The sequence below is a fragment of the Bidens hawaiensis genome, unplaced genomic scaffold (genome assembly GCF_021521415.1).
Source record: "Bidens hawaiensis isolate Kalapana, Puna unplaced genomic scaffold, B.hawaiensis_p1.1 tig00022683_1, whole genome shotgun sequence".
In the NCBI taxonomy this organism is placed as follows: Eukaryota; Viridiplantae; Streptophyta; class Magnoliopsida; order Asterales; family Asteraceae; genus Bidens; species Bidens hawaiensis.
This window is the reverse complement of record NW_027493542.1, coordinates 301,419-325,253: the sequence shown is the minus strand read 5'-3', so window position 1 is coordinate 325,253 and position 23,835 is coordinate 301,419. Positions and strand designations below refer to the sequence as shown.

Genomic DNA, 23,835 nt, shown 5'->3' with positions numbered 1-23,835 from the left:
ATCAGGAAAAGACTACGTTCACATGCCCGTATGGCACCTTCGCATTCAGGCGAATGCCATTCGGACTGTGTAACGCCCCCTGCCACCTTTCAAAGTTGTATGATGAGTATTTTTTCCGATATGGTGGGGGAGTCTTTAGAAATCTTCATGGATGATTACTCAATCGTCGGCACATCTTTTGAATCTTGTTTACATCAGCTTGAAAGAGTTCTAGAAAGATGTGTTGAAACAAATTTGGTTCTTAGCTGGGAGAAAAGCCATTTTATGGTCCAAAAAGGGATTGTTTTGGGCCATGTTGTGTCAACTCGTGGGATCGAGGTGGACCGAGCCAAGGTTCAAGTTATTTCCACCCTACCTCATCCCAAAAATGTCAAAGGCATTAGATCTTTCCTCGGGCACGCCGGGTTTTATAGTAGGTTTATTAAAGGTTTTAGTGACATCACCAAACCCTTATGTAACCTATTGTTAAAGGATGCCCCATTTGATTTTAATGAGGAACGTGCTAAATCCTTCGACATTCTGAAACAAAAATTAGTGGAAGCCCCCGATTTTGCAATCACCTGACTGGAAATTGCCTTTTGAAATTATGTGTGACGCGAGTGATTATGCAGTCGGGGCTGTTTTGGGTCAACGGGTTGAAAAGAAACCCGTTGCCATATACTATGCAAGCAAAACCCTCTCGGACGCCCAGTTGAATTATACTACAACCGAGAAGGAGTTGCTTGCGGTAGTGTATGCTTTGGATAAATTCCGTTCTTACATATGGGGTTGCAAAGTAATTGTTTATTCGGATCATTCTGCAGTTAGGTACCTCATGGTTAAGAAAGACGCGAAACGCCGGTTAATCAGATGGGTTTTGTTGTTGCAGGAATTTGATTTGGAAATCCGGGACAAAAAGGGAACAGAAAATGCCGTTGCAGATCATCTGTCCCGGATTGTGTTAGAAGATGGAGACGGGGACGGACCCATAAACGAGTCTTTCCCCGACGAACAGATTTTGGCGATTTCTCAAAACCCTTGGTTTACTCATATTGTCAATTTTAAAGTTGCAGGTGATTTGCCCGAGCATTGGCCGAGAAGGAAGAAGAAACATTTGGTGTCACAGGCGATGCATACCTGAGGAGGATGTTAGATCAGTGTTGGAACACGCTCATTCATCCGCGTGTGGTGGTCATTTTAGCGGACAGAAAACAGCTAGAAAAGTGTTGACTAGTTGTTTTTATTGGCCAACACTGTTTCGGGACGCTCACGAGTTTGCGACACGTTGTTTGAAGTGTCAACAACTCGGGAGTATCTCCAAGAGGGATGAGATGCCCTTGAAACCGATCCTAGTAATTGATATTTTTGATGTGTGGGGGATCGATTTCATGGGCCCATTCCCGAACACGTACGGTAATTTATACATCCTAGTGGCTGTCGATTACGTTTCTAAACGGGTCAAGGCGATAGCCACTAGGACAAATGATCACTATGTAGTTTGTAATTTCGTGCAAAGCAACATTTTTTCAAGGTTTGGAATCCCCCGAACTATTATTAGTGACGTGGGCTCTCATTTTAAGAATTTTAAATTTGGAAAGTTACTTAAAAGATATGGGGTGGATCATAGAATAGCAACACCTGACCATCCACAAACGAGTGGACAAGTTGAGGTTTCAAATCGGCAGATTAAACAGATTTTACAGAAAACTGTTCAGACGGACCGAAAGGATTGGTCAACGAAGTTGACCGATGCCTTATGGGCCTATCTAACCGCTTTTAAAACGCCGATTGGAACCACACCATATAGACTTGTGTATGGTAAGGATTGCCATTTACCGGTTGAGATTGCACAACGTGCTTATTGGGGTACTAAGGAAGTTAATACTAGTTATGATGATGCAGGTAAAGCTAGGAAATTAGCATTGTGTGAGATCGAGGAGTTGCGGGATGAAGCGTATGAGTGTGCATTGGCATATAAGGCGAAAATGTAGAAAGTTCATGACGCGAAGATCCGGTTGAAAAGCTTTGAGATTGGTCAAAAGGTATGGTTATACAACACTAGGATGAAGCTTTTCCCGGGTAATTGAAGAGTAAATGGACGGGCCCGTTCTTGATTGTTGGAGTTGGTAATCACGGGCAATTTGAGATCGAGGATTTTGATGACCACATTCGACAAGTGGTAAATGGCTATAGGTTGAAGCCATACTTAGAGATGGATGATATTCACAAGATGGACAAAGAATCGGTGAGCTTCATTGTGACCTCACCAGTTTACGAGGATAATTGAAGCATTCGAAGCATTGTCGAGCTGTAGACACGCAATTCAGCGCTGACCGAAAGGCAACCGGGGTTTGTAAGTGTGTTCCATTTTATTTTCTGTTTGTTGAGTCGTTGTTTGACTTTTTTCTCGAGTTCTGTGCAGCAAATCCCAAGTGTGAGGAGGCTTTTGGTGAAGTGTGCATCATGGAGGCTCGGTAAGCATTTGGTCAATTTCACGTCAATCCAGGTACGCATTGCAAATTTTGACTTCGGAAACGTGTTCAGGGTGTTGTTGGGATGTCGAAAAGTGACAGGGTTGGAAAATGACCGGGTTGGTCAATTTCACATCAATCCAGCGTAGCGCGACGGTCCTGCACAGCTCACCATCGCACTACGCGATGGTGGCTGGGACAATCCTAACGTCTAACATCATCGCGTAGCATGATGACGCCATATCAGAAACCATTGCGCTACGCAATGGTCTTTGAACCCTAATTTAACTGCTTTGAGTCGCGTAGCGCGACGCTTATCTCCATGACCCATTGCCCTACGCGATGGGCCATGGATAATCTAAAAAAAAAATAATTAAAATAAATAATAATAATAATATATTAATAATATTTATATTATAACATCACCATCACATACACCGCCACTGCCATACACCATCTCTCACCTCCACTGCCACCAGTCATCCACCACCATCAACCACTGACCACCATCGCCGCCGTTCACCGCATCACCCCCGTCATCAGCCACCGTACCACTTTTATTTGAGTTTCTTTGATTTCCAGATTATCGACGTAACATTGTTTTGTCAAGTTTCTTTATCGGGTTGTTGTGGTTCATGCAATTGTTGATTGTGGTTTGATTCGAGTTTATCGATTAATTAGTGTCGGGTGTCGGGGCATGACAATTGAATTAGGGATTAGTTTCGTATCTAGGATATTGGTTGTCGGTTTTGGGCAGTTTTAAGTTTTGGCGGGATTGGATTTTGTCTCGAACTATAGTTAAATGCGGTGTCTGGTCGGGTTTTGAAACTAAAAAAAAATAATAAAAATTTTAAAATTTTAATATTATTTTAATATATTTTAGTATTATAATATTATTTTAATAAAAATAATTATGATAAAAATTTAATGTTAATATGTTAATATATATAATATCACATAAGAATATTTTAATATTTTAATTACTAATAATAATACTTTAAAAAAATTAATAATAATAATAATAATAATATTTTAATTAAAATCATAAAAGCTTAATTCTAATATTTTAATATATAATTTTAATACTAATAATAATATTAATAATATCATTTCTTAAATAGTATTAATTTAATATGTGTATATATAATATTAATTAATCTACAAATTTAATAATATGTTAATATAACATAATAATTTAATTTAATAATATTATGATAATATAATTGAATTTCGAGACCCGAACCACCTGATTCTGTGAGTTTGAGTCGAGTTCATTGCATTACACGTTTTTCGAGACAACTGTCGGTTATGTCTGTTTGTTCGAGTCAGTTTTGTCGAGTCGAATCTTGTATAGTGTCGTATTTCGGGATTTTGAGCGTTAATTGTCGTTAGGTTCTCCACTCGTACTCAATCTCCATTCGGGCGGAGATACCTAGATTTATTTTAGATGTAAATAGGGTATCCCGAATGTTTCTCGTTTTTCGTGTCTTATATTGATATTCTATCTCTATATCGTGCAGTATGTCAGACATTCCAAGACCTTCATCAGGCGCCGCCGGGCGCAAGAGACAGAGACCAGCTGGCGCGGGACGACGTGGTCCCGTTGCCCGATCGAGAGGTTCTCCAGAGCCCCCACAGCCCGTGGTGCGCCCACCACCGGTCATCAGGTACGATGGGGATGAGATCCCGATCACTCCCGATACGGTTCGGGGGTGGATTGTGGGGGACGGCCGCCAGATCCCTCATATCATTCTTCGATTCGCTCCTTTGTCAGAAGAGCAGACATTGTATCGTCGTTTCGCGGCGATGCAGTTGTTCCGACATCGGACGATCGACTGGCCACTTCTCTCTGCAGTGGACCAGGAGGTGGCCGTCCGGGCGATGTTGAGCGACCGGTAGGTACAGGTCCTCACATGTGACTCGGTACAGTATGTCGAGCTCACATGTGAGTTCTTTTCTACATTCCGACACGTGCCCACCGATTTCTTCGAGCCCAATGCGGTGTCATTTGCCCTCGGCCGGCAGACATTCGAGATGTTTGTACCACAGTTCGCCATGGCCACCGGGTATTACACCACGGAGGAGGTGTTGACCCCGGAGTTCCTTACGAGCATCCGGGATTATACTCTTCGGTAACAGACTGACCGGGAGTTTTGGCTTACTGAGGCCTAGTTAGGCCAGTTCTTGGAGACGATAGCAGACGGGGCCCACTAGAGCACCGTTGTCGAGTCGTCCATTCGGACCCCATCCATCGTTACCTTCATCTCATTGTTGCTTGCTCTATCGTGGGCCATCATTCGGGCCACGATAAGTGCAGCAACATTGATCTTTTTTCTTTGCTATCGATGATCAAGGGCCGGGAGGCCAATATAGCGACGCTGCTTCTTGCTTCGTTCTCCCGGAGCCGTGGTTGGCAGGGTCGGTCAGCCCAGTTGGCTTTGTGGTCGTATGTCACTCGTATTGCAGAGCGCCTCGGGGTATTTGACCGTTACCCGCTTGATTATTTTACCCGAGGGCCTGCTACGACCCCATACGATTTGGAGGACGCCCGGAGGGCCGGGTACTGTGAGCTTCATGATCCACCCACGCTCGTCTCGGTCCGACAGGGTCCTCAGGCACCACCACCTCCGGGGACAGACGCGGCTGTCGCGCTTCAGATGGGTATCCCGACACATCAACAGCCCGTCCATGTCCCCCATATTATGAGACCCCAACAACAGCACCCTCTCCGCCAGCCACAGCAGCCAGCCACACCAGTCACACTCGAGAGCATACGTCAGCAACAGATGGAGATGCAGGCTCACATGGCCTGCCAAGACGAGTATTTTCGCATTTTGTTTGCTCAATAGCAGGTACCGATCCCAGCATCCTTACAGCCACATCAGAGCGCTAGAAATCAGGCGGAGGCATCTGGCTCGGGTCAGGCAACTGATCAGCCTGACCCCGCGGGAGGCGAGTAGATCAGCAGACGCCGGTTACCAATTTTGGGTTGTTTTTCCACTTATTTTGTTTTTATTCATATGGTTTGTATATTATTATATTATATTTGGGAAAACATGTATGGGTAACCGGTTGGGTAACAGTTGTATATAGCTTGTGATGTTTGTCTATTGTGTTTGATTTGTATATCTGTATATATTTGTTTATATGTTTATGTTGCTTTTGGAACTTTGTGGGTGTGTTCACTATAAACCCTCACAAGACCTCACTCGTCCACCCGGGCTACCGGGGGGTTTAAAGGGCTTGTTACATATGCTAAATGCAACCATGATTCCTACGAAAATGAGTTAGGTCTTTTATTATTTTTTAATTAATTAACAATTGTTTTTATGAAATTGACTAACTCGGCTCTGTAATGATTTTTATAATATAATAATAATATTAACTCTCGAAAGACCTAAGTCTTATATTTGTGAGTGGTTACTTATACATGTCTCGAGATTTGTGCAGATTTGGTTAGAAAGTATTGATCAGTGGTGGAGACGTGTGTCATGAGTGTGTTGAGAGTTGTGGGCCGAGTTAGCATTGCATTGTCTTAATTATCAGGTGATTTCAGTTTCATAAACTATTTTGTTATTTTTATTTTAGTTTTTAGAATTGTAATTGTATAATTTGCTTTAGTCATCACATTTGTTCCTCGGGGTTTTAAGTGGTCAAACTGTCACTTCAACCACGTCCCCCAAATGGTTATTAATTTTTTTTTAATTATTTTAACATTAAGGACAATGTCAACCTCAAGTGTGGAGATGGGGGAAAAAATTGAAAATTTTTAGCCCGATAGTACCTCGAAGAGTATTCAGAAACTTAAGTTATTAATTGTCACTTATTGCTATTAATGCCAAGTTAGAGGTTTTTGGTCATGGTTGGTTTTCAGCTTCTCGATAGTTTTCCCAACAAATGTTCTTAAAAGGAGAAGTTGAAAATGGAATCGTTTAGGCCGGGATAACGAGTCAAGGGGACGGGTATACATGTTTCATATCGGCAGCCCATATTTCCAAACATATTGTGAGATTAGCCCCTATACGTAATACACATATTATATAATAGATATAAAACATGTCTTGTCATTTATTGAAGGAAACCGGTATGTTTTACAGAATTAGAACTTGTTTGTCACATGTTTTTCAAGATCTTAATACCACCACATGTATGGAGATTAGGACTTTAGAAAACCCATTCCGTACATATTTTCCTCACTAAATAAATTCCTTACCCGACATTATCCCCTAGGAGCCCGTTTGGACCATATTCCTTTTTCGTTTGTTAAACTGAACATTTATTTTTACCCGTATGATGAAATCCAGTTCGTTATCGAGTTGTATATATATCGAGTTGTACTTAGTCAGACGAGTTGTAAAGTTATCAAGTTCTGAGTTGTAATTACCAGTCATTTTAGTTATTATTGATGTCTAAAAAAAATTGAAAAATCAGCAAAAAGACAAAAGAAGTTATTTGTTTAGTAGTGAGTATGTAATAGTGGTTGATTGTATATTTAGTTCGTTTGTATTCATGAGTCTGTATATTGGTTTATTTAATTGGGTTTCATCCACCTGAGTCACTAAATATGCCTAATTCGCACCCAAACCTAAGCCTCAACAAAACCCTCAGTCCGAGTCTTTATGCAACCGGTGGGTAATGGGTGGAGATAAGACTGACTTGCAAGTATATTAAGTTGTAACTCATATTAGGTATTTTGAGGGCAGAGACATATACTGGCACATCTTTTGTCAGTCCAGATATTAAACCGAGTGGAGTGTTGATAGTGTGAGGGGTGTGAACATGTATGCCTTAACCGGAAACAAAGTACACTTGTCTGGGCGATTCTATAGTTTTATGGTAGCATTAACTTTATTTGTGGGTTGTCAATCTAGAAAGTGTCAGTCTGGGAAACTGGGTATGACCTTAAACCTTGCTAGTATTAATGGTGATAATTGGTTGACCTATGATGGCGGTTAATGTTTACTTTAGAGTTTTGCTTAAGGGCAAGCAAAAGATAAGTGTGGGGATGTGATGTTCGATTTATTTATACATATTTTAGTTTGTTAACTTAGTCGTTTTACTAGTAGTTTAGGAACTTTGGTACTTCATACATGTTTATTGTGTTTTAGGTCACAGGTACTTAACGCGCTTAATTTGGACCTGTACGAGCATGGAATGAAGACCCAGGATGTCCAGCACGCTTACCGAGGCAGTCATTTGGACTTGCTGAGAAAAGAGACCCATCGCGTAGCGCGATGGGTGTTGAAGGTAGCGCGATGCCCTGTAAATTACTGCGTTGACTTTGGTCCATCGCGTAGCGCGATGGACCAGGAGAGGAGACCATCGCGCTACGCGATGGTCCCCAAAATGGTGAAAGTTAGGGTTTTGTTTTATAAAATATTTTGACGACCCTAGACGCTATTCTTCACCTTCCAGGCGATTTTCAGAGCAACAAGGAGAGCCACCATCACTTCCAATCATCTCCAGGCATCATACATGTCCTACTACATCATAACCGAAGCCCGAGAGATGCCGAGACGCGGCTAGATCCTTCGAGTCATACCCGGGATGTATAGTTTGTAATCTTTCAATTATTTTCTCATGTACTAGAACGATTGATTGTAATTATCTTGATGTTAATCTATGAGTATTGATGTCTAGTATTATTGTGCACAATGTCAGTTTAGGTTTATTTCGATCAGAACGATTAGTGTGCCAGTTGCTATGATAATTGCTTATAGGATTGTTTTGACCTTTTAATTGTGAGAAAGCATACGTTTGCCCTTAGTTGAGTCACACTGGCAGGGACCGTTTGATAACCCGTGTCGTGTGTTAGTGAGCGTGGATGCCTAAGGTTTAACCGGTTAGTCAGTCGGTAGTTGACACAGGATAGTTTATCTGTTATGTGCATGAGTTTGCTGTTAGTTTGCTTACTTGAATTCCCGGGTGTGATTTGTCTTTGTTAATTGATCGAATACTTGATTACTTGTTTGCTTATTATAAAACACAAACTGTTTGCTAGTGTGATCAGCACTTTAATTGAACTACTACATAATGTTAGGAATTGATTTCACTTCACACTGAACACATACTCCTCGTGTTCGACACCCTACTTACCCTAGCTTGCTTAGGTGATTAGGACATTGATTTAATTGTTTTTGACTTGATAGCAACAGTCTAGCATCAACAAACACGACTGGTTAAAAGGTGGATTGGTCTATTACCCATTTAAGAGTTTCTAAAGAACCTGTGGGTCAATGATTTTACTTCAAGTGGTACATCATTATTATTGTGAATCTTCTTGCCCTAAATGATCAAGATGCATTTAAGTTGACACATGTACACATGTTTAATTGTGTGTGGCGAAGTTTAGAAACTTACTTTTGAGAAAATGGATTTTTAGTACTTTGGTACTTTTGAGTGTTATAGTTGATTAACACCTATTTTACTTTGTTGCTTTTGAGTGTTATAGTTGATTCTTAAGGCATCAAATTTTATTATTGAGAAATTTAGTACGTAATGTACTGGAAAATTGTACTTATTTTAGTGTGCGAGCTTTTAATTTTATGGGTCATGATACTGTACACTATGATGTATTCAATAATGTCATTTAACCTTATAGTTAGAATTTTTAAGGAGTGCATATATCTTAGGAGTTATTTTGATTATTTCACCATAAAATATATTAATCTAAGGAAAAACAAATCTAAAATAACTTCGATGATAGTTTTTATTTAAATGAGTTCTTGATAATCATAAAAGACATTGTGTTTGACTCATTCCATTTGCTATGCTCTAGTTTTCAATAGAATGATTGATATTAGAAAGAGCAGTAGGATATATCACGTCTTGAGGGATAATTAAAACTGAGAAGAGCTAAATGTTATTGAAACTCTTTACGATGCAAAACTTATATTATGTTTTAATATTAGACTGGATGATTTGGATGAGATGTATGTTATTTATAGAAGAAATTTATAGTGACTAACGTTATGAGATATTAAAATAATACAGATTAAAATTTATGATCATTAGATTAATGAAGGAAAATTGTGACATTCGTGACAAAACCGAGTACACCTTAGTATTCATATATCGAATAAGCAATTAACCGCTTATTGCGTAACGAACAAACGAATAACCAAACGAGTTTGGTTATGACTCGGATATCCCGGGGAGGCTATCTATAAGTGATATACATTTAATATAAGCCAACATATTGATATTATGGCCTTAGTACAATAGCAAACCAGTTAAACGAAAACATACTCGTTTAACCACCTGCTTGACTTTAAACGCGAAAGTTAGTTCCAAAACAAGCATTGTATCATCCGTTAAGCCGAAAAAGACTTACAAAACACTTAAATAGGATGTTTTAAGCGACCCGTGAAAATAGTTTGGATTTTTTACAAACAAATGGTATGTTTTTCTAAATTTACAAGAAATTGGCCAAAAACACTCGTTTTTGCACTATTTGTCGTATCCGATATACTTTTCTTGCCAAAAACCGAACTGAAAATAAACCTGGACTCGGGATTTCACGTTCGGGCATGCAAAACGAGATTAGTGGGCCAAGACCAAGAAGTCCGGCCGCCAACTTGGACTCCCCCCCCCCTTTGTTATCTTTTTTATACTAAGTTGACTTAAGATATTTTACCAAGTTTTCTTGCAAATTCTGGAACTCCCCTGCTGTTCTTACAAAACACAGCCAAAAACCTAGGTAAATTCATCATTTTAATCAACTTTTAACTTGTTTAATCATGTTTATATATAAACATAGTTTGATTACTAAAAATCACTTCTAACCATGCAAAAACCCTAAAAATTGTCCAAAACATATGTTGATCATACACATGGTTAGGAACCTGGTTTGATAAGCTTTTTTAGCCATAAACACGGATTAAGGGGTTTAAATAGTGTTTTTCAGCTCAAAAGTTCGGTTTAAAGCCCTAACCGAAACCCTAAGTTTCAAGGCTGATCTTTTGATAATACATGCTTGGTTTTGTGATATAGGACCTTTAGTTACTCTAGCTAGAATGACAAGAACCCAGAAAAGCGAGAAACGGGTTGAAACAGTCAAAAATCGCAAAGGTGGTGCCGAAACACTCGTTGTGACGTGCTTGTTTGTTAGCTTATGCAATTTTACTGGGACATCAGGGACCATATGATTGAGTCCCTGTCCAAATTTGGTAATTTTTCAACCATCTGAGAATATTTGGCGAATTTATTATCATTTAGGGACGTTTATTTGCGAAAAATACATAAACTGCTTGAAAAATTATGAAATTTTATGGAGAACTTAGGTATGGTATAATATGATCACATGTAAAATTTGGGGTAATTTAGAAAGCCCTAGCTATATTTTTTTTCATTCGCGTTTATTCAAATTTTCATAATCTTTTTGGCTCAAAAAGGTAACTTGGAAAGATTGTTATATTCTGAGAATTTTAAAGGATCTTCTGGGAAGTATTTGGATCACTCAGAAATTTTTTTATACCTGGGGGCCTTAATTAATTTTGGGTCTAAAGCCCTAACTTGTTTTCACTGTCACTTGAGCCACCCCTGATCCAACACAAAATTACACCTATTGAAATCGATTGGAAAAAAGAGCATGAGCACCGAGAAAAAGCATCATCATGATTCAATATGGATTGAGAAACGTGACTTGAATAAAGACACATATTAAAGACTCAATATTTTAAAATTTAAATACGTCAAATACAGGTGGTGTCACACTTACAGACCTGCTTCAACTTGATACCTTGCACGTGTACAGTCGTGTTTGAAGTTCTTCTTATTCGGTTTCCTTAACATCGGTGGCAATGATCCCATCTCAAGCACTATATGAGTATGAACCTATCTTTCGATAAGCAGTCTGCAAATACACTAAAAAAGGGATACAGGGGGTGTTTGGGATTCCTTATTTTACATTCTTATAACTTTTCATCAAGTTAATAAGTTATAAAAGTGTAACTTATTAACTTTTCCCTCTCACATCAAAAGCAATCCCAAACACATTATTCTTTTTCAAAAAGTTAATAAGTTATAAGTTAGTGAAAATAAGCAATCCCAAACACCCCCATAATTTAAGGTTATAAACCATTTTATTAAGATGAACATAAAGGGACACTAACAAAGCTGATGAATTATTTTTAGCATATGCAATACAATGTACAAAAGTTTTCAATTCTCCATATCTTGGTACCTCTATAAGGTGTTAATTAAATATTCAATACAACAAATTCAAATAAACTGATAGATAATAATATCAATGTAACAATATCAGGAAGGATACGCTCGATAACCAAACTAGAGGTGCACAAACCGGTTTAAAACTCAAAACCAGTTCGGTTTGGTTAACAAAAGTCAAAACCGGTTTATGATCGGTTTCGGTTCGGGTTGAAACCGGTTTCTTACCATGTTACGATCGGTTTTGGTTCGGGTTTTGATCTGTTTTGATTCGGGTTTTGGCATATTTTTGCCCGGTTAACCGGTTTGTAACCGGTTTTGGTGGAGAAAAATACAAACCGGTTCCGAACCTACAATTTCAATCAGTTCCAAACCGGTTTCTGCATAATCGGTTTCAAATCAGTTCAGTTTTTGGGTCGGTTCGGTTAACCGGTTTATTTGCCCACCTGTAAACCAAACATGGTTGGGTTTTTGGACCATGGTATCTTTCGAAAACTATATATTTGCATTTTTCAACTTGAGAAAATGTAGCGTGTAATAACATCTTTGTTCATCCAGGTCCCATATAACATAACTTACAACATGGGATAAAAACGGCTTTATCAAAAATAGGTATGCAAAAGAGTTGGTTTGTAGTTAAATTCGTAGTCTAGTCTATTCCGATCTCACATTTTCTTTTTACACCATCACTGATAAAACAAAAGTTACATGGTGGGAACAAATATAAACTAAGAATGCAAAATATTAGCAAGGAGAATGAGAAAAAGTTTTACGGCGTTACAAAATGCACATCGGCCGTTAAACAACTCGCAACCGGTAATCCTCCCAATGAATACGATGAGTGCTTATATTTTGTTGAAAGGACTTTGCATGAATACCTACGGTTTTTCTTTAACACCATAATTCAATCATACGACAGTGTAGGAAAGACAGTGATTTCCTACGTAGGTCGACAAGCCACGACGTTGTGCTTTGGTATCAAGCACATGAAAAGAAACATCACTTTTCTGGAATAGCGACTAGCATTGAATGTACACGCCTTGTTTACAGGTGTAACACCGTGAAAATACCCCATCTAGTTTTGGGCCAAAAATGTCAAGATTAGAAGTTAAAGGGCTAAAAATGTCAAATCCAGAATTAAAAAGACTAAAAATGAAATTTTTGCACCTTCGCGTATCGCGAAAATGCAAAGAAGGACATCTTCGCGTATCGCAAAGATGCTGGCACACATTTCAACGTTATCCAGTGACGTGGTGACACGTGGCAGCCTGGGGTTGACATGCAGAATTGCGGCGCCGACTTAAGCAACTTCGCGTATCGCGAAGATGCTCAGGCAAACATTTTCGCGTATCGCGAAGATGCACAAAAATGGCTATAAATAGGGCAGCCACGAACACAGCCCATGCATCTCATTTTCACACACATAACCTGGGTAATCGTGCCAAGGGTGTTCTAGGGTGTCGAGGGCTGTTTTCGTGAAGAACCGGGGTGTCGTTACGCTGTTTAACGAACTGCTGATCTCGTAATCAAGATATGAGCTGAACTACTGCTGAATTTTTCATCTTTTGTTCTCGCCTAGCCGGATAAGGTAGGATTAGGGTTAAGTAAGCCTTTATATATAGTTATTAATACCTGGTTATGGTTATAGTCGTTAAACTGTAATTATTTTTCAAGTAATGTTTTATAAAGCAAAGACGTTGCTTCCACGTGAAGTAATGTTATCAAAACTATTATTTTGACGGGCATGTAGTAACTGGAAGGGGGGTTATCATTAGTAGACTCTTCTTGCCTAAGGAAAGCAATTCGTACAAATCCCAATCAACCGCGGGACCCGTTTGCTTACCTGGAGAAGTTTGCCAACGTGATATCCTTTATTAGGCCAAAGCGTGCTATTCCAAACGTCATATGTAAATTTAAAGTATTTTCATAAAACGACTATAACTATACTAAGGTTAGGTCAGACTTAAGAGTCTGCTGATAAGACCTCGAGTCTGCTGAACTGAATCAGACATTAAGTCTGCTGATCAGACCTCGAGTCTGCTGAACTAAATCAGACTTCAAGTCTGCTGATCAGACCTCGAGTCTGATGAACTGAATCAGACTTCAAGTCTGCTGATCAGACCTCGAGTCTGATGAAACTGAAACAGACTTAAAGTCTGCTGAATAATACCAACTAGGTACTTATGCATAACTAATATGAATATAGGTTAATAGCATACTGAAGTCAAGGAGTTTGATATTATCCACTGATATACGAGGTGAACACGTTAACCTTTTACTGTCTGAACTGATTTTACTCTTGTAATAGACAGGTTGTTACAAAGAGTCTGATAAATGTTTGCATGAGATATAATCTCTAAAATCGTTATAATACAAAATAGATAATAAAAAGCAACTCAGACCGAATACACATGTGTCTGGATCCAAACATAACTAATAATTGGCAAACAAAACCAAATCAGTCATAACCGGTTCTCCAACAGACTTATATAACCTAGGGGAAGGTTGTCTCCGAACAGAGGCTATATACTCGGGGAACCTTTGAATTGTGTGTGTAGGGCAGTGGTACAAATCCCGGGAATGGACAGGCGTTCCTGCTAAGTTTGTGAAACAGAAAACTATGTTTGTATTTAACGACTGTTATAAATGTTTTATCGAGTCAACGTTTCACCAGCATATAGATGACGTGTTTTCCCACCTATGCAGGTAACTAGATGACTATAGATGATATACAAAGGATGGGAGTCATTAGAAGATCGCTACAGATGGCTCGTTTTTTATAAATATAAATCCTTGTATAATTAATATTATGATTTTGTAAAACTGAAACTCGGGTGTTTAATTCCCGAGTAATTTTGATAATGTAAATTAATATTTTAATATTTAAAGTCTTCCGCTAAAATGAATCCGCTACTCTGATATATTTACAAACAGGTACCAACTGATGGTCACACTCCCAGGCCCTGGATCGGGTGTGACAGCAGGGCCGTCTCTTGGGTAAGCTAAATGAGGCTATCGCTTTAAGCCTCCACTTTTATAGGGCCTCCATTTTAAATAGGAGCTATGTATTATGAGATTTTGAAGTAGGGTTCTTTTAGAATTAGTAACTCATTGATGTGCCACAAGCTAAAGAGGATTGCTTCATATCTATAATCACTGTATATCATCAAAATTCTATAATTCTTGTATACTCTCTAGCCTTATACACATAAAGAAAAGAAAAGAAACATGCCTCAAATTTTTAGTTAGTTTTAGGCCTCCGAGGACGTTGAGCCGGCCATGCTTGTTTGGAGAAGTTGTCCTATGGAGTTGCAAGGCCAATGATCACTAATACCTGACAATCAAATTTTTTGTCAAAGTTATGTAAATCGAAGATTGGTTTAAGAGTATTGTAGGTCAAATCGACCCTTACGTGAATCGGTAAATGCAACCCTGGAAACATCAATTGACTAATACTTCAACTATGTGGTATGATTCGGGCATTTTTTCTTTCAAAAGTAGGTTATATTTGAGGTTGGTAATTTCTTAAGGGCTTGACATTTTTCTTTAATCACAAATAGGGTGGTTGTTGTTGATATAGACAAATATTAAGACCTGAACTGTAAGGTCTACTCTCGTCAATTTCATAAAACGTTTGTGGAGCCATTGAGGGGAACCTTTTCCAAGCCTAAAACTGTAACAGTAACGCATTATCACCAATCTCGATCGACTTAGGTTCAACAACTTTACAAAGATATATGTACAAAACTTCAAGAACACCGCTACCCCAACTAATCTGATCGCATTCATTTTAATCGTGCATGTGATTTAAAAATTTAACGTTGACATAGTTGTTAGCAGATTTGGAAAATACTGTTCCACCAATTACAAGTAAACTTGACGCTCTTGCTCGTTGCATACATTGAAGTTCGGTGGCATTATCAAGAAGTTTAGTCTTCGAAATGGCATCCAGGATCAACGCCAAGTTTATTCTTGGACAATTGGTTTCTTCAAATATCCTTATACCGCTCAATTCAAGAAAAGTTGATATAATTTCATCATTTGACCATTTTCGTTCAATGCCATTTAATACTGTACCCTCAACCCGTAAACCACACAAAACTACCACATCTTGTAAGGTTATGGTTACTTCTCCGAAAAACGTATGAAACGTGTGTCTTTGGACGCCATCTTTCAACCAATACAAATATTAGAGCATTGTCAACAGTTTGTGTCTTACATTGAAAAATGCCCTCGGATCTAGCCACACGTATAAATTACATAAAATTTTTAGATATTGGATTTTTACGAAGGTAAGACCACAATTTCTCATCACACCTTCTCAACCTAAATACACTGCCATCTTTCAAATTCTCGAATTGATAAAAAGTTTAACCGATTCTCTGATTATTTCTTAAAAGCAATAAATCATTGACCGGAATGGTAACGTCATGCCATTTTTCAATGCGAACGAAAACAAATAATGTGGAAGTTGATCAAAGAGGTATCGTGAGATTTTTTGTTAATGTTTTTTTTTTCAGAAATGATTGTCCGAGTAATGGCGAGAATATGATGAAATGAGAAGAATACGTAAATACGATCATTTGATTTTTTATTTTTTTTGTACTTAAAATTATTTTATAGTAAAGTATAATGTTTACATCTAACAGAACTAGGGTAAGCCTTTTTTGATTTTTGGTGAATACATCATGCATGTAATATGTGCAAAGGTTTTCAATATATAAATTAAAGAGAAGTCCAATGAAATAAACTTAAGAGAATCCTATGCATGCTAAGTAAAGTCATGCAATGGTTAATACCTTTCTTTTTCTTTATTTACTCATGTTTGGAGGAGCATGTGAATGTTGCATTTGTGATTTGGAAATTATCTTTTGCACCTGTAAGTAGAGTAAGTGGTTGTTTTTATCAAATGGAGCCTTATTCGCCAACGTAACGTTAATTACAAATAGATAAAGCAAATATAGGCTAGGTCTCATTCGTTAATATTGAAGGACATCAACCTTGTTCAGCCAATATCAAATATCAAGTGGAGATAACATCTGGTCACATGAGCTCTTGCCAATTAAGCCATCTTTACTCGGCCAATATCAAGTGGAATCAAGATTTTAATCCGACACCCCTCTTACATTCTGTGAGCGTTCACTTACAAACCTACAAACAAATACTTATTCGTTGATATCAACTACCACTACCATAGTTGTTACTAGAGAAAATTGTTAGCCCCCGAGTGATTACCAACCTCAAATATACCCTACTTTATGAAAAAAAAAAAATGAAGATGCGTAGCTTTTAAGGGGCCGGTGATGTTCCAGGTCACCATTGTTTTTTGCTTCATATGGTAAATTTTTGCAATTTCGTATCAGAAATTTTTGTATGTATTAAGCCCAGTCATCCCTTAGTGACTTCAGTCACACCCATGACTTAGCCCAAACTTCGCCACTGGCGATTAGGTTTAAGGATTTCATAGTGACACCTTCAAAATCGGCAAAAATGAAAATCCGCAATCATTTGTTCTCAACCGACTCCGTAAATCTTATCTCTATCTGTCTGTTTTCTCATACAATAATCTTTATACAGTTTTTCGTTCTCAAATTACTAATCCTGCGATACTAATCACCAGTCCCTAATTGAAATATTGACATTAACAGGATTTTATACAAACCTAATGTTTGAATATGAAATGAAAATTACAGGATCAAATCGCCAAGCGGTCCAGTTCACTTTGTTGTTTTCTATAACCACAGTTAGCAGTTTGGCCCATAGTTTCATCAAAACCAACAGAACCGAACCATGAACACCCTTATCCACTTCTACCCAAGCACCAAGCATTTAATATGTATAAAACTCGCATACATATAAAATTCTTTATGTTTGAACATTTTGTTACATGATCTTACACCGATAATCGGGGAGGCATAAGATCTGAAACCGACAACGATGACTGGGAAAACAAAAGATCGGACTGAGATAACGTTCCCGTCTTATCGAAATCAAGCATTTCAAACTCATCCATGATCGGTGCGATATCATCTTCACTAATCTTTCCCATCTCCTTTAATTTATACACAACGAACTCCGCAGCACTGTTTCAAACCAAAACATAAAAAAAAATATCAGAAGCCTCTTATATAACAATACCATACTCAAATTTATATCAGTCGTTTTACATAAGTTATATACTTACACGACAATCCCATCACCGTCAAAGTCAGCCGCCTCGAGGTCAGAAGGCGTTGTTTTCCTCTTAAGCGCCCATTTCACCAAGGATCTTTGCTTCTTCTCGGTATATAACAAAGCGAAAGTAAACAACAACTGAGCTACATATACCGTACCTGCCAATATCCAAACCGTAGCAAACACGCGCCCACCCGTTGTTGAAAAACATTTATCTATATACCCGAGGCCGGTTAGTGTCCCGATAACACAATAAAAGGCGTGAACAAAGTCCAAATCTTCAACCCAAAGCAACAAAGCCGTACCCGCAGCCATGAGTACCAAAAGCAACAACACCAATATGATACACTTGTTTCTAACCCTCTTTGTTCTGATCTTTTGAAGGATTTCCTTTTCACCGATTGTTTCGTGTAAATGTAACGCTTTTACAAGCAATCGTTCTTGTTTTTCCACTAAAAGCTCGGCTGCTTTGCTTAAAACCAACCCGACTATCAACATGCCCGAGACCACAAACAGACACGCGAGTAGGATTGTGAGGGTGCTGTCGGGTACGAGGTCTCCATACCCGACCGATGTCATTGTGACAATGGTGAAATAAAGTGCGTCTAGTGTGTCTTTTGTTTTTATCCCTTTTATTTGTTTTTTGGTTAAATAGAAGCAAAGTGTGCCAGCAGCTAAATACGCGAATAATACGAGGGCTACTTTCCGGTAATTCGGGTAGAAGTGATCAAACACGGATTTGGGGGTCGGTTTGATTGGATCTGGGTGTTTGTTATGATATGGGAGAGAATCTGCCAGCGGGGCGCTTTTGATTCTACGGAATCTACTTCGCTTGATGGAAGCTGTTTGGTCGGTTATGTTTGGGTGTTTTGGTGAAGCTATTTTGTCGCCGTTAGGTGTCCCACCGTTGGTTGTCATTGCAAGAAGCCCCGGTGCAACAGTCTGAAACACGGCTCAAAATGTTAAATTTGTGTGCTTGACGTTAAATTATCGACCAAAAACTTTCTTTACGCGTAGTTAAGGTTTGCCTAAATAAGTGGCATCAAGCATGAAAATGTTGTTGACGAGTAACGGTGTTCTTTGGTATTGTTTTCGGTTTCAGATTCTTTTCAGCTGAAACTGAAAACCGAATCGAATCCAGACAGTTCAAAAGTCAAAAACTGGACTTGAATTTTCGGTTTAGACTGGAAAATAAAAACGAATTCATTAACAAAATAAGGGACTAATGGAGTTTGGTTTTTGTTTATGAGTGTTAGATTATGGCTAAACATGGATATTGGTCCACTGGGCTAAATAGAAACTATTCAAAAACAAAACATAGGATTAAGCTAAATACAGGCTAAAAGTAATGGTATATATGATTCGTTTTGAGTCACATAAAAAATACTGGAACCGAAAACCGAACTGAAAACCAATTAAGTAATTATGTTCAACGCTTTCGGTTCGAGTTAGTTTTCTGGTTTAATCGGTTGAAGCTGAATATTAAACGCCCTAGTATTAGTATATGTTACAGCTATCGTTATTGTACGTATTGAACCTCACAACGTTATCTAACATAAAGACGTGTGACACAGGGCGTATTTGGACAACCTATAAAACGAAGTGGGCTAGAAATATAAATTTGAATATTAATACTGATTGAAGGAACCGACACTATACTAAATGGAATTAAAATTCCGAACCAAATAAATAAAATTGTATATTTAATTAATTATAACAAAACATAAATATAAATAAATTACAATGAAAATATGATTTTTTACTTTTTATTTTTTGTGGAATTGCACAAATATATTCATATAAAACTCACATATATAATGAAGCAGGCCGGGCAACTTTTCCGGTGCAAAAACTGTACTCTGACAGTGAGCTTTTTCCGGCAGAAAATGACAATTATGAGTTAAGCAGGTGACCGGATCGGAAGGTGGTGGCTTCGGCAGGGTTATTAATTAATTGTTGATGATGATTGGATCCTTTGAAGATATATGGAATTAAAAAGGGATTTATAACATGCCTTTGTTAACGTACTAAAGTCTGAACCACACTTCTTTTATCAGCACTACATGGAAGACCTTTTATATATTGTAGTCTACACACAGAAATTATTGGCCGGTGTGGTCTTATTAAATATTATAATATCTAAAACAGATCTTATATATTATTAAAATATATAATAAATTGTGGTCCCGACAACAACATGACGTTTTGCCATGGACGTGCATGGGACCCTTCGTAGATAGGTATTCACTGGTTATATATTTAATGAACGCTGAAAACTAAGTACACACAATTAATGGACACGTAAAATACATAATAAAATCGCACATCAATAATTTATTTAAATATATAAGGCTTACTGAAAAGTAAACTATATATATATATATATATGGGATTTCTTCATTGGCGTCATCCGTGCATAAAAGCTAAAACTTCATTTTTCTCCAGTTTTTTCAAACTTCTGGAAAGATGGTTAACGTTACTCCGGTCCCAAGGCCAACGAGTTACCAGGAAGCCCCGGTAACCACAACCCCAGCTACTGGGGGGAACACCGGCGAACACACAAATTTTACGAACACTACACCGGTTACCCAAGTCGGGGCAAGTGCAGTAAATTTTACGAACACTACCCCAGTTACCCAAGCTGGGGCAAGTGCAGTAAACAACCATCCCCTGGGATTCAATAATACCCAGGTGGAAAGACAGCAGACGAGACTCCCCCGCCAAACACTTGAACAAGTTAAAGCATGGGCGGAGGCACGTCAGAAGGAATTCCAAGCTGAGTTGGATGAACGCTTACGTTCCGTCCAACAGGCTGACGAATTTGGAAGCACTCGCCAACAGCTCAACATGAGCAGTGAGTGCGAGTCCTCGGACGATGATCAGGAGGAATCCGACACCGACGCAAACCCTCGCCTTAGGGCGAAAGGGAAGCGTAAGGAAACGGACTTCCAAACGAGAAGGAATTTCGGAGAAACCTTCAAACAAAGAAACGCGGGGGGAAACCCACGTGACTTCTCCAAAACCTTCAGACCAACTGCTGCAAACGCTGGAACATCCAAGTTTGCAAGGGACATTGCGGAAGCAATCGCCCCAAAAAGTGCCAAGCAGATGCCCAACATCGGCACCTATGATGGTATATCCGACCCAGATGATCACCTGAACAGATTCATAGCGGGGGCAACCGTCAGCAACTGGACGGAACCCACGTGGTGCTATATGTTCCAGATGACACTGGTTGGAGCGGCTAGAGCGTGGTTTGACCGTTTACCGGTCCACCACATCTATGATTGGGCGGACTTCCAACACAAGTTCAGCCAACACTTCAGTCAACAGAGGAAGTATATTGAAGAACAGTGGACGATCCTCAACTGCGTTAGAGATAAGGATGAACCTTTACTAGACTTCATCACTCGCTTTAACTCGAAAAAGCTGAGTCTGGGGGTTATAAGCGAAGACCTTGTTCGCGCCGCTTTCATCCAGGGCGCCGAATACCCAGAACTTATCCGCACGTTGACGGGTAAAGATGGCATGCCACCCACATGGGATGCCATCATGACGGCAGCCAAGCGCTTTGCCGAAACGGAGAAGCAACTGGGTGAGAATCTGCCCCAGGCTACAAACTTCTACACGCAGAGGACTAGAGAAAACAGCGTCCAGTCCGCCTGGCAAAACAAAAGGAGGAAGCCAAGCATATGGCAGTCAAGGGTAAACTTTGACACCTCATCCAGCTCTCGCTCCCTATTAGGCGGAAAGGATAATACACACCCATCAGGCCAACACACCAGGTGGACGCCACTCACCAAAAGCGTCACAGAGATATTTGCCACTGAGAAAATCCCATGGCCAAAAGCTCCAAAGGTCCGACAACGACCTGACGCCGACCAGAGCAAATACTGTGACTTCCACGGCACAAAGGGTCACACCACTGAGAAGTGTTCATCTCTGATGAATATTATCGAAACATTCGTCAAGGAAGGCAAACTTACACACCTAGTGGCATCAATCAGGAATAGAGGGCAGAACGACAACCGATACAAAAGCAACGGACGAAAGCCCGTTGACATCAGCATTCACATGGTTCGTGGAAACATCAGAGGAAGAAAAAGACAGACGACAGAACCATACGCATGGAAAGAAGCTGAGGTGCGCTTCCCGCGAGTGCCAGGAGGACCCAGCAAAGAAGGCCCTATCGTCATCAAAAGCCAGCTGGGCACTACATCACTTCCTGCACTCTTGTTGATAACGGTGCCTCGTCAACAGTTATGTACAGGCAGTTATTCGACAAGTTAGATGATGAAGACAAGGAACGCTTGGAAACGGTCTACGCCTCGATGGAAGGGTTCGACGGCAGCACAAACACCCCCCTGGGCATCCTATCTTTCCCCGTCACTCTCACAGACGGAAAACTCTCCCGCACAGAGGATGTGGACTTTGTCGTAATGAGGAAGCCACACCACACGTACGACATTCTCTTCGGGAGAGACGGGATGGCAAGATTCAACGCCGTAGTATCTTCAGTCCACGGCATGATGGGATGGCCAACAGCTGAGGGCGTGGCGATGGTCACCGGTATTCCCCAGGTATGCATCGCATCTGTCTCAACACCCAAACCAAATATGGCTAAACCCACCATCACCGAACCAGAAGAATGGGCTTTTAATGGAAAATACCCCGACCAGGCGGTTACCATTGGCCCAACAATAACTGATCCTACGCGCACATTACTCAAACGCTTACTACAAAAAAACGCTGACATCTTCGCATGGAAACCAGCAGACATGACTGGTGTACCTCGAAGTAAAGCAGAGCATAAGCTCAAGTGTGACCAGGCTTTTACGCCGGTCATACAAAAGCGTAGAGTAATGGGGGCGGAACAAGCTAACGCGTGTAGAACCCAAGTCAAGGAACTCCTTGACGCGGGCATCGTACGCGTTAGCAGATATCAAACTTGGGTTGCAAATCCCGTTATGGTACCAAAGTCTAACAAGCAATGGCGCATGTGCATAGATTTCAAAGACTTGAACAAAGCATGCCCCAAAGATTGTTACCCGTTACCCGAAATTGATCTTAAGGTAGATTCGTTATCACCGTTTCGCCTTAAATGCTTCCTTGATGCGTATAAAGGATACCATCAAATCCACATGGCCGCTGACGATCAGGACAAAACCGCATTTCGGACGCCCGATGGCACATTCTGTTATCAAATGATGCCATTCGGACATAAGAATGCCGGGTCCACATACCAGCGCCTGATGGACAAAGAGTTTCATGCCCAAATTTGGAGAAACTTGGAAGTATACATGGATGACCTGGTCATTAAAAGCCTTAACCCAGAAGCGATGTTGAAAGACATCGAAGAAACATTCAACACACTCAGAAGGATAAACATGAAGCTCAACCCGAGCAAGTGTTCCTTTGGGATGGAAGAAGGGAAGCTCTTAGGAGTCATCGTTACAAAAGATGTCTTCAGAGCGAACCCTGAAAAGGTCGAAGCCATTATCAAAATGGAATCACCTACCACCATCAAACAAGCTCAGACACTGAACGGACGCCTAGTTGCACTTAACCGCTTCTTGGCAAATCATGCGGATAGGTCGTTCCCATTCGTGTCGACGCTGAGAAACTGTCTAAAGAAAACGCACTTCCGCTGGACACCAGAAGCGGAAGCAGCTTTTCAGGAAATTCGGTCACGTTTGATCGAACTCCCAACGCTCACAGCACCAGAAGCGGGAGAGGAATTAATCCTATACCTCTCCGCCACAGATAGAGCGACCGGGGCCGTCCTGTTAGTCGAGCGAAAAGGCATCCAGATGCCAATCTACTATGTTAGCCGTCTCCTAACAGACGTCGAAACTCGGTACTCTACCCTGGAAAAATTAGTCTTAGCACTTGTACAGGCTTCACGCAGGCTAAGACGATATTTCCAAGGTCACCCAATTACTATTCTCACCAACTTCAAACTTGCAAACGTTTTAGGCAAACCTGAACTTTCGGGACGCCTAGCCAAATGAGCAATAGAATTGGGAGAATGCGCGATAAAATA

At 39.8% G+C, this 23,835-nt stretch overlaps 1 protein-coding gene across 1 annotated transcript; it reads right to left on the bottom strand.

Moving 5' to 3' along the window:
- Positions 1-17,400: 17,400 nt before the first annotated feature.
- LOC143566055 (two-pore potassium channel 1-like) lies at positions 17,401-19,699 on the bottom strand. The gene is made up of 3 exons (XM_077052843.1): positions 19,603-19,699; positions 17,803-18,734; positions 17,401-17,701 (listed from the first exon to the last, which is right to left on the bottom strand). The coding sequence occupies exons 2-3, from the start codon at positions 18,708-18,710 to the stop codon at positions 17,512-17,514; spliced, it is 1,098 nt and encodes a 365-aa protein (XP_076908958.1). The 5' UTR covers positions 18,711-18,734; positions 19,603-19,699; the 3' UTR covers positions 17,401-17,511.
- Between the last annotated feature and the right edge of the window lie 4,136 nt (positions 19,700-23,835).

Bases quoted from the DNA above. Each gene is read 5' to 3' on its own strand.
- LOC143566055 (XM_077052843.1), bottom strand. From the start codon at position 18,710: ATGACAACCAACGGTGGGACACCTAACGGCGACAAAATAGCTTCACCA. The intron at 17,702-17,802 runs GTAAGTATATAA...GGTTTGAAACAG, and splicing joins GACGGTGATGGGATTGTCGT to TGCTGCGGAGTTCGTTGTGT.